Source organism: Cololabis saira, chromosome 3 (assembly GCF_033807715.1).
Source record: "Cololabis saira isolate AMF1-May2022 chromosome 3, fColSai1.1, whole genome shotgun sequence".
Taxonomy (NCBI): domain Eukaryota; kingdom Metazoa; phylum Chordata; class Actinopteri; order Beloniformes; family Belonidae; genus Cololabis; species Cololabis saira.
Genome location: NC_084589.1, coordinates 53,546,446 through 53,563,944, shown reverse-complemented (window position 1 = coordinate 53,563,944; position 17,499 = coordinate 53,546,446). Strand labels below are relative to the sequence as shown.

At 43.5% G+C, this 17,499-nt stretch overlaps 1 protein-coding gene across 1 annotated transcript in view; it reads left to right on the top strand.

Annotated features, from left to right (window-relative positions):
* LOC133440797 (CREB-regulated transcription coactivator 2-like) overlaps window positions 1-13,377 on the top strand; it is a 39,053-nt gene extending 25,676 nt beyond the window's left edge. The window contains exons 9-16 of the mRNA XM_061718117.1: window positions 362-411; window positions 522-790; window positions 4,307-4,770; window positions 7,019-7,315; window positions 7,405-7,578; window positions 10,134-10,205; window positions 11,204-11,396; window positions 13,182-13,377. Of these exons, the coding sequence (XP_061574101.1) occupies window positions 362-411; window positions 522-790; window positions 4,307-4,770; window positions 7,019-7,315; window positions 7,405-7,578; window positions 10,134-10,205; window positions 11,204-11,396; window positions 13,182-13,372 (1,710 nt within the window). The 3' untranslated portion in view covers window positions 13,373-13,377. The remainder of the gene's footprint in view (window positions 1-361; window positions 412-521; window positions 791-4,306; window positions 4,771-7,018; window positions 7,316-7,404; window positions 7,579-10,133; window positions 10,206-11,203; window positions 11,397-13,181) is intronic.
* Window positions 13,378-17,499: the final 4,122 nt, after the last annotated feature.

Here is a 17,499-nt window from a genome sequence, read left to right as displayed (position 1 = left end):
ATTAGCTCAGGTTAGCTCGAGTTAGCCTAGATTAGCTTGTAATAGCTCATGTTAGCTTGTAATAGCTCAGTTTAGCTTGTAATAGCTCATGTTAGCTGGTAATAGCTCAGGTTAGCTCTTATTAACTCAGGTTAGCTCGAGTTAGCTGAGGTTAGCTCGGATTAGCTCAGATTAGCTCAGGTTAGCTCGAGTTAGCCTAGATTAGCTTGTAAAAGCTCAGGTTAGCTTTTAATAGCTCAGGTTAGCTTGTATTAGCTCAGGTTAGCATGTAATAGCTCAGATTAGCTCAGATTTGAATCTCCGGGTTGGGATGTGGGTCATGTGACCGTTTTAACTGAATTCCTCTGTTTTTCCTCCTCAGCTTCCATTGTTGTCGTCGCGGCCGAAGTCGTGTGAAGTCCCCGGCATCAAGTAAGCCCCGCCCCTAACCCATATCCTAGCCCCGCTCTAACCTTGGCCCCGCCTCTAACCCTAACCCCGCCCCTAGCCCCGCCTCCCATGTAACCGTGTGTTTCCTGCAGCATCTTCTCGTCCCCGGAGCAGCCGTCCCCGGCGGTCCACGGCGTGCCCCCCTCCCTGAACACGGGCGGTTCCCTCCCCGACCTGTCCAGCCTGCACTTCCCCCCCCCGCTGCCCACGCCGCTGGACCTGGACGAGCCCGGTTACCCAGCATCCTCTCTGAGTGGGGGGGGCAGCACCGGCAACCTGGCGTCCACGCTCACGCAGCTGGGCATCAACGCCGCCAACGCTAACGCGCCGGGGGGGAACGGCAGCTTCCACCACCAGCCAGGTGAGGACACGCCCCACCGTGATGTCACGGGGAGGACACGCCCCCACCGTGATGTCACGGGGGTCTGACTCCTCCCACTCCTGGTTAGGGCTGTAACTCACGACTATTGTAATAGTCGACTAGTCACCGACTAATCGGATAATTAGTATTTTTTTTAGTGATGCACCGATTGTTCGGTAACCGAAATTGTTCGGCCGAAAATGGCAAAAAAACACTTTCGGTGTTCGGTGGAATAAGTGGGAAAAACACCAAACAATTAATAACGGCGTTGTAAAATAAGGAAATAGACTGGCCGCTCCGTAACTGTTGCACCACAAACATAAATTGTTGGCCAAACAAAAAGTAACCACATAAGAATTTTACCAACATTCACCAGCAGGTGGAACTAGAGATGGGCGACTAGAGACTAAAAAATGTATCACGATAATTTCTGGCATTTATCCCGATAACGATAAAAATGACGATAAAAAAAATACCAATTCAACCCATCTTTTTAACTATAAATCTATCTCTCTCTCAGATCCGCCATGTTTGTTACACAAAAACCTCATCAACGGGAATTTATTTATCTTTTCTTTCTTTCTTTCTTTCTTTCTTTCTTTCTTTCTTTCTTTCTTTCTTTCTTTCTTTCTTTCTTTCTTTCTTTCTTTCTTTCTTTCTTTCTTTCTTTCTTTCTTTCTTTCTTTCTTTCTCCCTTCCTTCCTTCCTTCCTTCCTTCCTTCCTTCCTTCCTTCCTTCCTTCCTTCCTTCCTTCCTTCCTTCCTTCCTTCCTTCCTTCCTTCCTTCCTTCCTTCCTTCCTTCCTTCACGTACGTTGTGCGTGGATTTAACACAGAACCATAAATCAGTTTTACACAAAAACTTCATCAACAGGAATTTATCATTTTTATCGTGAGATACAAATTCTTACCGTGGAGAATTCTTTTGACGGTTTATCGTGAACGGTAAAATATCGCCCATTCCTAGGTGGAACCAAAACAACATAATGCTGGGAAATTAAAAAAATTTCATTTTTTTAATTTCAATAAATATTTTCTACCTTGTAATTTTGTAAAAGGTTTTTTTCTTTGAAAAGCCTAAATCAAATTTATTTGATTTATGCAATGGTGAAAAAATTGGCAAAATAAATGAAAAACTGCTTTAGAACCATGTTCGGTATTCGGCCAAGTGTTTATTATTATTTTCGGTTTCGGCCACAAATTTTCATTTCGGTGCATCACTAATTTTTTTCTTAAGTTTAGTATTAGGTTGCTTTAATTGTGTGGCAAATGATAATAAACACAATGGCTTTGTCTCGAACACAACAAAACCCATCAAATTTAAAAAAAATATAAAAAAAAAAGCTAAATTATTAATTTAACAGTCTCATTCAAAAATAAAACACACAGCAAAATAACGTGTTGGAGTGGGAACAGGAGGAAGCAGAACGCTGATTTGGCCCTGTCTCTTCCTCACTATATCATATATGCCATATAAAAATTAAAAGAAAAGAAAGAAAAGACAAAATAAAAAGAAAGATGGGAACTTCAATGAAAAATAGATATTTTATTCAACTTCTTTGGACTGCATGCATTCAATTTAAAATACTTTTGTCAGGCACAGCGTTAAAGCTCTTTTAAAGCCAAAATACTCTTAATATCTTACCAAGGCCAGTCCGTTTGTTCAACACTCTGACGTTCTTTCTCTTCATTTCATTTTCATTTCATTTTATTCTTTATTTCATTCAAAAAACAAAACAATTCAAAACAAATACAAACACTAATGTTTCTAACTTGTGAATGAAAAGGAGCAGAAAGAAGAAGAATCTTATCTGATCTGCCCCTTTCACAAATAACATAAATTAAAAATAATAATAATAAAAAAACAACAACTAAGTGAATAAAAACAACTAAAATAAAATAAAATTAAAATAACATTTTTCGTTATTTCCTTAACATACAGGCTTTAATTGTTCTTTTAAATGTAATTTTTGATTTGGATTCTTTGTTTTCTTTGTTCAGATTGTTCCATAAATTGATTCCTTTCACAGAAACACAACGTTCCATCAATTTAGTCCTGAATCTTGGTTTTTAAAAATCTGTTCCTTTTAAGTTACACTTGCTTTTTCTTTTTCAAATCTTTTCTGAATGTTGATTGGTGAAGTTTTCTTATGAGCTTTAAACATAATTTGCAGAATACTATAGTCTACTAGTTCATGAAATTTCAACTATTGTAACTGAAGGAATAATGGATTCGTTGGATCTCTATATCGTTTTCTACTGATTATTCTTATGGATAATCAGTAGAAAGTAGATTCAAGAGTAGATTAGTAGAGAGAGTAGATTCAAATGCATTACCGACGTGCTCCCGTGAAAAGTAAGGTCGGCTTTGCAAACCTCGCAAGTCATCTTTTTATTCGCCGTATCCAGGGTAAAATGCTCCCAAACTTCTGAAGTTTTGTTACGTGCAGCTGCTACAGGACGCCGTCATGTTTGTTTACCCGCCACTAGGAATGGGTGATATTTTACCGTTCACGATAAACCGTCAAAAAAATTCCCCACGGTAAGAATTTGTATCTCACGGTAAAAATGATAAATTCCTGTTGATGATGGAGGAAGGGAGATTTATAGTTACAAAGGTGGAGTTGAATTGGTATTTTTTTTATCGTCATTTTTATCGTTATCAGGATAAATGCCAGAAATTATTGTGATACATTTTTTAGTCCATACTGCCCATCCCTACCCGCCACCGCTCGCAGAGATTGTATTGAAGTGAGACGCCTTACTCCGTTGGAAAAACACGTCTGCAGACAATTGTAGACAATGGAATTCATAGTCGACAATTTTGGTTATGGATTTTTGTCAACGAAGCGTTGCAGCCCTAGTCCTGGTTAACACACATATAAAACAACGAACCGTCGGCTTCTGGTTCATCATCTGAAGCTGTTCAGGGGGCGGAGCCTCTCCGGGGGGCGGAGCCTCTCCGGGGGGCGGAGCCTCTCCGGGGGGCGGAGCCTCCCCGGGAGTTTTCTCCCACCCCGGTCACCTGGAGACGAGCTCAGGTGAAAACAGGCCGGTGTCTCGGAGGGTCGGTTCCCCGAGAGAAGGTTCAGAGTGAAGCCGCCGGGGAACCCACTGAGTTGTTGGGTCTGTTGTTCTCACTGGTGTTGTTTCTGTCAGCCTGCTTCAGTTTCAGTCTAGTCTTTGGATCAAGCTATCATTTTAGTTTTTATTAGTCTTATTTTAGTCAGAATTGTGCAGGACCTGGGGTCGATCCTGTGGTGGAAACGGTCCTGGTACCTTTTTATGAATCGAGACTAATTATGTTGTTAAGTTTACAAAAATATCAACTAAAGAGATAAAAGTGAAAGTTTTTTGCACATTACCTTTTGTTTCATTGACATCTCTGTTGGAATGTAGAGTAAAAATACACCTACTCCTTGGAGATGAGTTGGGAAGTTGAAGATGAGATCGTAACAATCTGACCTGTCCTGTCTGTCAATATATAACCTGCTGACTGTTTCCTGTTTCCCCCCCAGGCCTCCTGGCGTCTCTACAGAGCGCGCTCAGTAACCCCTCCCTGCAGTCGTCCATCAGCAACCCCAACATCCAGTCGTCTCTCAGCAGCCACTCCTTCTCCGGCTCGCTGAGCTCCGCCTCCCTGCAGTCGTCGCTCAGCAACCCCTCGCTGCAGTCCTCGCTAGGCTCCTCCCCCTCGCTGCCGTCCTCCCTGAGCAGCCAATCGCTGCACTCGTCCCTCAGCAGCTCCTCCCTTCAGTCGGCGTCCAGCGGCAACCCGGGCTATGGCGGCGGAGTGGGCGGGTCCGGCTCCGCCTCCTTCTCCTCGCTGCTCGGAGGGCAGGGCCAGCCGTCACTCAGCACGTCGCCACGGCGACGGGCCCAGCTGTCGCCGCTCATCCTTCCCATGGGGGCGGAGTCACGGAGGCATCACTCCAAACAGTTCTCCCCCACCATCTCCCCCACGCTGTCCTCCATCACGCAGGTGAGACGCACCTTTACCACCTTTTCCACCAAACCGGTTCCAGGCTGGTTCTGGTTCTGGTTCCAGGCTGGTCCTGGTTCCGAGTCTGGAACCAGGTTTTCTGTTTCCACCGGTTCCAAGGTAGCAGCAACTCAAAACGATTATTTTTAAAATGAGTAATCGGGCGATTTATTTTAGCGATTAGTCGACTAATCTAACGAGTAATTGGACGATTATTCTAACGCTTATTTTTCAGTTGTCTGATTAATATTAATATATAAAAATATAATGATAAAAAATGTTCTGAGGATATTGGCAAGCCAGCCAGGAGTTTCTGAGGATATTGGCGAGCTAGCCAGGAGTTTCTGAGGATATTGGCGAGCCAGCCAAGAGTTTTTGAGGATATTGGCGAGCTAGCCAGGAGTTTCTGAGGATATTGGCGAGCCAGCCAGGAGTTTTTGAGGATATTGGCGAGCCAGCCAGGAGTTTTTGAGGATATTGGCGAGCCAGCCAGGAGTTTTTGAGGATATTGGCGAGCTAGCCAGGAGTTTTTGAGGATATTGGCGAGCTACCCAGGAGGTTTTGAGGATATTGGCGAGCCAGGAGTTTCTGAGGATATTTGCGAGCTAGCCAGGAGTTTCTGAGGATATTGGCGAACTAGCCAGCAGTTTTTGAGGATATTGGCGAGCTAGCCAGGAGGTTTTGAGGATATTGGCGAGCTAGCCAGGAGTTTTTGAGGATATTGGCGAGCTAGCCAGGAGGTTTTGAGGATATTGGCGAGCCAGGAGTTTCTGAGGATATTGGCGAGCTAGCCAGGAGTTTTTGAGGATATTGGCGAGCCAGGAGTTTCTGAGGATATTGGCGAGCCAGCCAGGAGTTTTTGAGGATATTGGCAAGCTAGCCAGGAGTTTCTGAGGATATTGGCGAACTAGCCAGGAGTTTTTGAGGATATTGGCGAGCTAGCCAGGAGGTTTTGAGGATATTGGCGAGCCAGGAGTTTCTGAGGATATTTGCGAGCTAGCCAGGAGTTTCTGAGGATATTGGCGAACTAGCCAGCAGTTTTTGAGGATATTGGCGAGCTAGCCAGGAGGTTTTGAGGATATTGGCGAGCTAGCCAGGAGTTTTTGAGGATATTGGCGAGCTAGCCAGGAGGTTTTGAGGATATTGGCGAGCCAGGAGTTTCTGAGGATATTGGCGAGCTAGCCAGGAGTTTTTGAGGATATTGGCGAGCCAGGAGTTTCTGAGGATATTGGCGAGCCAGCCAGGAGTTTTTGAGGATATTGGCAAGCTAGCCAGGAGTTTCTGAGGATATTGGCGAACTAGCCAGGAGTTTTTGAGGATATTGGCGAGCTAGCCAGGAGTTTCTGAGGATATTGGCGAGCCAGCTAGGAGTTTCTGAGGATATTGGCGAGCCAGGAGTTTCTGAGGATATTGGCGAGCCAGCTAGGAGTTCTTGAGGATATTGGCGAGCCAGCTAGGAGTTTATGAGGATATTGGCGAGCCAGGAGTTTCTGAGGATATTGGCGAGCCAGCCAGGAGTTTTTGAGGATATTGGCAAGCTAGCCAGGAGTTTCTGAGGATATTGGCGAGCGAGCCAGGAGTTTCTGAGGATATTGGCGAGCCAGCTAGGAGTTCTTGAGGATATTGGCGAGCCAGCTAGGAGTTTATGAGGATATTGGCGAGCCAGGAGTTTCTGAGGATATTGGCGAGCCAGCCAGGAGTTTTTGAGGATATTGGCAAGCTAGCCAGGAGTTTCTGAGGATATTGGCGAGCTAGCCAGGAGGTTTTGAGGATATTGAGGAACACAAGACCAGGAGGAGACTAATCACTTCATAAATGTAATGAAGGATATGAACATTTCTGCATTTGTAGACGGTAGAAAGTACCGGGATAGAAGATTTACAAGAAGGTGAGCCAAAAATTGTGCAAAGGAGCATTTACAGGGCCGAGAAACAAAACGGTACCAGCGGGTCCGATTATCCGCCGTGCTGCTGTTATTGTTGTTGTTTTGAATTTGGATACCAGAAGAAGAAGCAGAAATGACGGTAATTGCGTAATGACGTTCTCCGTGCGTCGCTAGTTTGATCCAGATATCCCAAATGATTAATTACCATGTATACAGGGATAACCCTGTTAGCTCACGCATGGAAACAGATTATTCCCAATGCTTCAGTAACCGGAATATTAGCAATAACCCGAATTTTGACTGCATGTAAATGTAGTCATTTTTTCAGTTCGTGTCCACTAACGTGCCTCCTTCTGTCTGCAGGGCGTCCCCCTGGACACCAGTAAGCTTCCTCTGGACCAGCGGCTCCCTCCCTACCCACTCAGCCAGTCCCACCAGCACCAGCAGCTGCCCGGTCTGCCCGGCTCCCAGTCCGGCCAGCAGCCCCCCCCGATGGGCCAGCAGCACCACCACCACCACCAGCAGCAGCTGCAGCGCCTCCAGCAGCAGCAGCAGCAGCAGCAGCCGCGAGCTAACGCCCAGCAGCAGCAGCAGCAGCAGCAGCAGCAGCTACACATGCAGAACCTCCGCAACCAGCACATGCAGCAGCCCTTCGGATCGGTACGTCCAGGCTCACGTCGCCTCGGAGCAGCAGGTTCCAGGTTAAAACCGATCATTTGTGGTGTGTTGACGGCTGTGCTTCACTGCAGCATCAGGTAACGATGGGCCAGCAGGCCAACATGGCGGTGAAGGCCGAGACTGGGTTGGACCCGTGTATCCAGACGTCGTCCGTGTGCCAAGTCAAACAAGAAACGGATCAGCAGCGCGGCGGCATCGGCATCCTGCAGCAGCAACACGTCAGCCTGACCCCAGACGTCTACAATGTGAGTGACGGCTGACGCAAACACACTGAACTGATACTAGTTTGATTAGGTATTGATGGACACCCAATATCCACAATACCCAATAATCTTTAGAGGAAGAAAAATAATTAGAACTGGATTCAAAAAATTACATTTTAACTAAAGATACAAAATAATGTCCTGGAGATTTTTGACGGGTCACATCAGCTCCAAGTTCTAAGAAGCAAAAAATAGGAAAGAGGACCTCATCTCTTTTTTTAATTACCGTATTGACCCGAATATAAGACGGTGTTTTCTGCATTGAAATAAGACTGAAAAAGTGGGGGTCGTCTTCCATTCTGGGTCTAGACATTATACCCATTTACAACGCTAGATGGCGCCAGATATCTTTAAATGCTGAACTTAACTCCCCAGGACAAAGCCAACCCCTGTCACGAAGAATAAAAATAGCGGTAAGAAAGAAAAAAGAAGAAAATAAGAGAAGAGATAACAGAAAATGGAGAAACGTAGCGACAATCTGGAGAAAAGTGGGTGGAAGATCGGCAGGTGAACCGGCAGCTGAGGAGAAGTTATGATGCAAACTTCAACACGATGATTTGAATGAGGCAAAATAACAGGCTTTTTCTCTCCAATATATTGTTATAATCATTTGTTTCAGATGCACTGTAATTATTTTCTGTATAAAAATTGAATTTGGTGTTCAAAAAGTATTTTTTCAAACTTGAGTCTTGAAAAAGAGGATTGTCTTATAATCAGGGTCGTCTTATATTCGGGCAAATACTGTACTGTGTCTTGCAAACTATTGTGATGCACACATCATGTTGAAGAAATAAAATCAGGAAACACGGCTCGAGATCTGAAACATACACGTGTTCTGCTTCAGACCCGAGTAGTTTAAAGAAGTTTTGAGGATATTGGCGAGCCAGCTAGGAGTTTCCGAAGATATTGGCGAGCCAGCTAGGAGTTTATGAGGATATTGGCGAGCCAGCTAGGAGTTTCTGAGGATATTGGCGAGCCAGCTAGGAGTTTATGAGGATATTGGCGAGCCAGCTAGGAGTTTATGAGGATATTGGCGAGCCAGCCAGGAGTTTCTGAGGATATTGACGAGCCAGCCAGGAGTTTATGAGGATATTGACGAGCCAGCCAGGAGTTTCTGAGGATATTGACGAGCCAGCCAGGAGTTTCTGAGGATATTGACGAGCCAGCCAGGAGTTTATGAGGATATTGACGAGCCAGCCAGGAGTTTATGAGGATATTGGCGAGCCAGCCAGGAGTTTATGAGGATATTGGCGAGCCAGCCAGGAGTTTATGAGGATATTGGCGAGCCAGCTAGGAGTTTTTGAGGATATTGGCGAGCCAGCCAGGAGTTTTTGAGGATATTGGCGAGCCAGCTAGGAGTTTTGCATATTTCCCTTTGATACAAATAAATCTTTAAAAGTGTAAAGGTACAGCGCGTGAAAGATTAGTGCAAACAACAGCCTCTCTCTGGAGGTTGTGGGATGTTACGTACTTGTATTCAGACTAGGGCTGCAGCTATCGAATTTAAAACAAAAAGGCACAGGCACATCAGTCAGGTAATAGTGAATTGCAATAGAGATAGCAACAGACATCCCAAGTTAAAGCGGCATCCAACCCTCATCACAACAGAAATAACATCAGTCAGGGCTGAGCGGGAGATCCGTCTTCTTAACGAATTGAAGGAATCGGCCCCATAATTTCCAAAATGTACCGGAGCAGCCAGTTAAGGACAGTCTGATTTTCTCCATTTTAAGAAAATAAAGGGTATCTCTAATCCAGCGGGCAGGACAGGGCGGTATTGCTGATTTCCAATTACCGGTAATTCCAATGAATCGTCTGGCTAGCAGGGTAGCAAAAGCCAGTACATCCTTTTTAGACTGCACAACTTTGCACTGAATAAGACTGTGTCTTGCACAAATAGAAGATTTATGTTCCCGTCTCAAGATCTCTGTCCAGAGTTCCTCTGATAATGCGTCCCCCAGATCCTCCGTCCTTTGAGCAGATGTCTGATTAGATTCAGCTGATCAAATCTCTCGTATTAATCCGGTTACAGAAGCGGCTCGGTTGTGTAACCGAGTCTGAGGTGGCGCTGCCGCCGTGGACGAGCTCTCGCACGTGTTTACAATCGTAATTATGTGTTTATGATGCCACTTAGTTGCACAACTGTTGCTTATTTAGTTTAAATAACACAAATAACTACCAAATCAGATCAAAATAAGCTCATAACTCACTCATGAACATCAGATTCTCCTTGTTGAGAGCTTCAGAGCTGCAGACGTGTGACGGTTTATCGGAGCAGAGCACCGCAGAAAGACCGGAATTAATTTAAAGAGGAATGAGTCTTTACATGATCACAGAATTATTCTATTCGGATTTAAAATCTGAATAAACCAGCCACTTCGGAATTAAGTTTAATTTGGAATGGCCATTTTCATTCGGAATTAGGTGTTTACATGGTCATTTTTACTCATCGCATTTCATTTTAATTCTGAATTAAAGAGGAATTTAACATCCCATAACACTGTGGTTAACGAGGCTGGTTGTGTGTTTTTTCCCAGGATGCCTTGTTCAGCTCGCTGCTGGACGACCCGTACCTGAGTCTGCAGCTGACGGGGAAATCCAACCAGCAGGTACCGTGACGTCACCGTTCATTTATTTATTTATTTATTTCTTTATTTATTTAAAAGGGACAAGGCACATTAATTACATGAGCACTTGAGTCCATCATGTAAATGTGCCAGATTTATTTACATCTGCAGTCCCTGCAGGTTGATGGCAGATATAAAAAACATTGAAAGAGAACACACTAAAACACTAGAGCACAGAGTACAAACAATTAGTAAAACCATGACATAACTGGATAATGACAAACAACATAAACAAAGAACAAGAGACACAAACACATTAGCTCACACAAAAGCACATGAGCACAAACAGGTAGTAAAAACAAGAACCTGATTATACCAGATTATGACAGCATGTTTGATTATCCAGTAACAACTGTGAGTAAGAGATGTGATGTTCCTTAGTTCTATGGCAGGGATTAGCAACCCGCGGCTCGTCAGCGCCGCCCTAGTGGCTCCTGGAGCTTTTTCAAAAATGTTTGACCTTTTTTATCCTTTTTTTCTTCTTTTTTCTTTTTCTTCTTTTTTACTTTTTTCTTTTCTTTTTTTCTTTGTCGACATTTTGACTTTTTTCTCGACATTTCGACTTTTTTCTCGACATTTTGACTTTTTTTCGACATTTCCACTTTTTTCCCGACATTTCCACTTTTTTCCCGACATTTCCACTTTTTCCTCAACATTTCCACTTTTTTTTTTAAATTTTGACTTTTTTCTTGAAATTTGGACTTTTTTGCCGACATTTGCACTTTTCTCTCGACATTTCCACTTTTTTCTAAACATTTCACCTTTCGCCATTTGTCTTCATTCTAAGGCTTATACAAGACTTTTCATTTTTTGCGGCTCCAGACATTAGTTTTTTGTGTTTTTGGTCCAATATGGCTCTTTAACCTGTTGGGTTTCCAACCCCTGGTCTAGTGGGTTTAGTGTTCCAGGTACGAGCTTCAGCGCGGGTCGTGAGCATCGTGATGTCACTGTTTGTTCACTGTAAACATGTTTTGGTCCAGTACCCGGCGGAGAACCCGGCCGACTGTCTGGGCCTGACCCTGAACCACGGCGGTCTGGGCCTCGGCGGCACCGAGAACCACCAGTTGGGCCACAACGCCCTGCAGGATCCGGCGGAGCAGCAGCTGCTCAACCACCAGAACCAGAACTACGGAGGAGACGGCCGGCACAACGTGCCCAACATCATCCTCACAGGTCCGGAACCGCCCAGGAGGATGTCGGGGTTTTAAAGAAATTGTTAAACTGTTAATTGTTAAATTAAGAAATTGTTAAATTATTATTTATTTTATTTATTTTTATTTATTATTTTTTTTCTGTTTTGTTTTTTCTTTTCTTTTTCTTTTTACATTTTTCTTTTTTTTTTTTGAATGAGTGTATACATGAACGCGGAATTATTCTATTCGGATTTAAAATCGGAATAAACCAGCCACTTCGGAATTAAGTTTAATTCGGAATGGCCATTTTCATTCGGAATTAGGTGTTTACTTGGTCATTTTTACTCATTTTAAATCAGATTTCATTTTAATTCTGAATTAAAGAGGAATTAAACTTCCCATGTAAACGCAGCCATTATGACTTTATTCTCATAAATTACAACTTTATTCTCGCTATGTTACGACTTTATTCCCGTTATGTTACGACTTTATTCTCGCTATGTTACGACTTTATTCCCGTTATGTTACGACTTTATTCTCGCTATGTTACGACTTTATTCCCGTTATGTTACGACTTTATTCTCGCTATGTTACGACTTTATTCCCGTTATGTTACGACTTTATTCCCGTAATGTTATGACTTTATTTCCGTTATGTTACGACTTTATTCCCGTAATGTTATGACTTTATTCCCGTAATGTTACGACTTTATTCTCGTAATGTTACGACTTTATTTCGGTTATGTTACGACTTTATTCCCGTTATGTTACGACTTTATTCTCGCTATGTTACGACTTTATTCCCGTTATGTTACGACTTTATTCTCGCTATGTTACGACTTTATTCCCTTTATGTTACAACTTTATTCTCGTAATGTTACGACTTTATTCCCGTTATGTTACGACTTTATTCCCGTAATGTTATGACTTTATTTCCGTTATGTTACGACTTTATTCCCGTAATGTTATGACTTTATTCCCGTAATGTTACGACTTTATTCTCGTAATGTTACGACTTTATTTCGTTTATGTTACGACTTTATTCCCGTTATGTTACGACTTTATTCCCGTTATGTTACGACTTTATTTCCGTTATGTTACGACTTTATTCTCGTAATGTTACGACTTTATTCTGGCAATGTTACGACTTTATTCTCGCTATGTTACGACTTTATTCTGGCAATGTTACGACTTTATTCTCGTAATGTTACGACTTTATTCTCGCAATGTTACGACTTTATTCTCGTAATATTACGACTTTATTCCCGTTATGTTACGACTTTATTCTCGTGATGTTACGACTTTATTCTCGTAATGTTACGACTTTATTTCCGTTATGTTACGACTTTATTCTGGCAATGTTACGACTTTTTTCTCGTAATGTTACGACTTTATTCTGGCAATGTCACGACTTTTTTCTCGTAATGTTACGACTTTATTCTCGTAATGTTACGACTTTATTCTCGTAATGTTACGACTTTATTCTCGTAATGTTACGACTTTATTCTCGTAATGTTACGACTTCATTCTCGTAATGTTGCGACTTTATTCTCGTAATGTTACGACTTTATTCTCGTAATGTTACGACTTTATTCTCGTAATGTTACGACTTTATTCTCGTAATGTTACGACTTTATTCTCGTAATGTTACGACTTTATTCTGGCAATGTTACGACTTTATTCTCGTAATGTTACGACTTTATTCCCATACTATTACGACTTTATTCTTGTAATGTTACGACTTTATTCTGGCAATGTTACGACTTTATTCCCGTTATGTTACGACTTTATTCCCGTTATGTTACGACTTTATTCCGTCCCTGCAGGCGACTCCCCCACCGGCCTCTCCAAGGAGATCACCCACGCTCTGTCCCACGTCCCCGGGTTTGAGATGGATTCCTTCTCCCTGGACGAGCAGCTGAGGATGGACCCGCTGACCCTGGACCTGCTGGAGGGCGAGCTGATGCTGGCCGACCCGGCGGTGGAGGACTCCTTCCGGTCGGACCGGCTCAAGTGACCCCGCCCCCTTCTGGAGGCCCCGCCCCCTGGCGAAGGACGCGCCCGTGGAAACGCGCCGCAGCAAATGTGAAAGTCAGCTTTTTGTAAAAAAAAACCAGCAGCGCTTATGCACGCCGATGTCGGCCATCTTAACAGGAACTCAGCCATCAGAGGTTTATATATATTTGTAAGAAGTTCCCCCCCACTGTGACGCCGCCGCCGCTCCTCCCCCGGCTGCTAGCGCACTATGTCGGACCGCCGCCGCGGCCGCTAGCTTAGCAGGAAGTGCCATTCCAGACGGCGTCCGGGCATCGACCCTGCGGACTCGGCGTTTATGCACAAACACGTCCGTCGCGGCGCCGCAGGGATGCGTTTATCTTAGCTATCCCTTTAGCGTCGCCACCCTCGTCGCCGTGGCAACGCGTTCCCTTAGCACCGCCGCGGCTGTTAGCTTAGCTTAGGAAGTGCCATTCCAGACCATAGACATGTCTCCTCCTCCTCCCATGGAGCTGCTGATACGTCAACGTCGCCGCCATATTGGATGTTCCAGACTGTAAACTAATACAAGTAAATGGACTTATTTTCATAAAGCATCTTTCTACAAAGAAATGTACGTTTTACGTCTCATTTATTCATTCACACACGCACTAATATACTTGGGAAACAGTTAGACACCAAATATAATATATTTAATTTTCTCAGATGGAAAAAATAAGAACTTTATTGATCCCACATAGGAGTAATTCATGTTATATCAGCTATAGAGAACAAGGTAGTGCTGAAAAACAATATATATCCCCCCTCACAAAAATAAGAACAATAGAGAAACATATTTTCTCATCAACAAAACATATTTCAAATTTTTCAAGTTACAAAATAACATATTTGAACCATTTTTCAGACAATAAAATAACATTTGAACCATTTTTCAGACAATAAATAATTTTGTGAGGCGGGATATATATTGTTTTTCGGCACTACCTTGTTCTCTATAGCTGATAGAACATGAATTACTCCTATGTGGGATCAATAAAGTTCTTATTTTTGCCATCTGAGGAAATTAAATATATTATATTTGGTGGTAACTGTTTCCCAAGTATATTAGTGCGTGTGTGAATGAATAAATGAGACGTAAAACGTACATTTCTTTGTAGAAAGACGATTTATGAAAATAAGTCCATTTACTTGTATTAGTTTACAGCGCAGTCTTGAACATCCAACATGGAGGAGACGTTGACGTATCGCAGCAATCGACCCTGCGGACTCGGCGTTTATGCACAAACACGTCTGGTTGTGGCGCCGCAGGGAGGCGTTTATCTTATCTATCCCTTTAGCGTTGCTGTTTTCATCGCCACGGCAACGAGAACAGCGACGCCTCCAGGTCGTGTTTCGGTTTTTGCACCTTAGAGCCTCCGAGCCGGGCGGAGCAACCGCCTTGTGGCCACGCCTCCTATGCAGGAAGTGGGCGGAGCCTCCTATGCAGGAAGTGGGCGGGGCCTCCTATGCAGGAAGTGGGCGGGGCCTAGGAGGGAACGAGCCGCTTTTTTCGTTCTTCTTCTGGTCTCATTCGTCCCGCGGTCGTCTCTCCTTCGGCAGCGGTTTTACCCGTCTCTTCGTCCTCCGCTCCTCCTCTTCCTCTTCTTCTTCTTCTTCTTCGTGCCTTTTCTCGTCGCAGCGTGTGAATGTTGCGGTTCGGAGGAAGTGAAGAATCCGTTCAACGGAGCCGTCGGAGCCGAACTGGAAAACGGGTTCAGTCTTCACTTCTCTCTCAGATCTTTATCAAACGTTTTAACGCCGCTCTTACTCCGAAAAACTGATTCTGATCCCTGGATCATTTATTATTATTACTATTATGATTATTATCAAACACGGCTGAGCCAATGGCTGTTGAGTGTCGGTTCCACAGGGACCAGAACTCGGACCCCTGAATCTTTCAGCTCCTGAACTTTGACCTTTTAAAACGAGTCACGGCTACGTGAATAAACAGATATCGGAGGTTATTCTAAAAAATAAACGTATTTAATCACAATCGTTACGTAGAGATACGCCCGGATGTTGTCGTCCGTAACCATGACGACAGTAAGATTCTGGAGATCCCTCCAGTTTTACCGACCAGATCTACGTTAAGATCTTCTATGTTTAGAACTAATACGTTAGCATCACAGGTTAGCATCACGGGTTAGCATCATACGTTAGCATCACGGGTTAGCATACTACATTAGCATCACATTTTAGCATTATACATTAGCATCATACATTAGCATCACGGGTTAGCATCATACATTAGCGTTAGCTGAGCCAAATGGCCCCGAACCACAACCACCTGAACATGAACCAAAACTCAACGATCAGAACCAGTTTGAGGTCAAAGGTCAGGATGAGCCTGAGCTGAACCTGAAGGCTGATCCGGGTCTGAGTTCTGGTTCCGTAGGTCTGAGTTCTGGTTCCGTAGGTCGGAGCGAGACGAGGTTTTCTGGTTTCCTGGTTCCGGTCGGCGCTGGAAGCCGACGGGACGTCAGGAAGTTCGTCGGTTCCGGAGGTTTTTCAGTCTTTTATCAGTAAATCACTTTGTTTCTTCTGCTTTTGTTTCTCCGTTTGTTTGACTTTCGCCTCGTCTGCGTCGTTTTTAACCCAAAAAAGCTGCGTCGTGGCGGCGCCTGGACCCTCGTTTCCTCCTGCAGTTTCACAACCACACAAAGAAAAGAAAGAAAAGAAAAGACGCCTTCGATCAAACGAGACCCGAACACAAAGTTCAGGGTTCGAGTCTCGGCTGGTGGAAACGGATCCGAACAGTTTCTGACCGATTTAAAGAGTTCCTGCTCGTCGTGTTCAGACGAGCAGCTGTCAATCACAGCGACGAGACGTTTCCTGACATCCGTGTGTGTGTGTGTGTGTGTGTGTGTGTGTGTGTGTGTGTGTGTGTGTGTGTGTGTGTGTGTGTGTGTGTGTGTGTGTGTGTGTGTGTGTGTGTGTGTGTGTGTGTGTGTGTGTGTGTGTGTGTGTGTTCTGCCGCTGTTACATAATAAACCTGCCGTTCAGGTGCAGTTCCAGCCTCCGCCTGTAGAGGGAGCTGTTGACCAGCCGGGCCCTGAGAGAGAGAGAGAGTGTGTGTGTGTGTGTGAGTGTGAGTGTGTGTGTGTGTGTGCGTGTGTGTGTGTGTGTGTGTGTGTGTGTGTGTGTTATGCACTTGGGATCAGTTAAAGGCCATATTTCGTATTTTTTTCATATTTTTTATCGATGTATATTAATTTTCTCTCACACGTCATTAATGTTTATAGTTTATTTTGTTCCCGTTTTTTTAGGCTCCGCGGATTAAAAAACTCGGACGTTCATTCTGGGTATTTGAGTAATAAATTTGACTTTTATTTGAACTGTAATAACCAGGGAATGTTGAGTTTGTTGTAAATATTCCAGAGGTGCTTCTGAAGCTAACGAGACGTTTTGAAAGAGACTGTATCTTCACGTTATTTTACAGAAAATAAACAAACAAAACCTGGATCTGCGTCTTTGACTCTTTTCTACACGTTTACTAGTATATTATATATTTACTATAGTGCGAGTGCACACTTGTCCACATGCAGACGGGTGCCCTCGTCCTCATGGATTCAAGTCATTTCAGTGATGGTTTTTCCTTCTTTCAGTAAAGATACCGACACATTTCTCCACATGTGCACATAACTGCAGTGAAATGATTTAGGATCAATAATTTAAACCCAGTGAGAGGCTGTTGTTTTGAGGAATTAATTTTTCCATTTCCAGGTTCTGTACGTTCAAGATTTATTTGGATGAAAGCGATATGTGAGAACCTCCTGGCTGGCTCGCCAATTTGCCTTCAGGTTTCCTCCTATTTTGAACATGCATGTTAAAAAAAGAATACAAAAAAAATAAAATATATATATATATATATATATATATATATATGATAGAAGTAAACACTTATCCAGTCCTACCCCTGAATCTGACATACATTCTTACATTTAACAAGAGTTTCAATAAACTTACTTATAAAACACACATAACCAAACACCCCTACTTTAATAACTGTTCAATATAGTACTCAATTATATGTACCGTATTTTGACAACCATACGGCGCGCAGTGTGGAAAAGCGCAGCCTCAGTTTTGTGTCATTTCTGTATTTAAAGC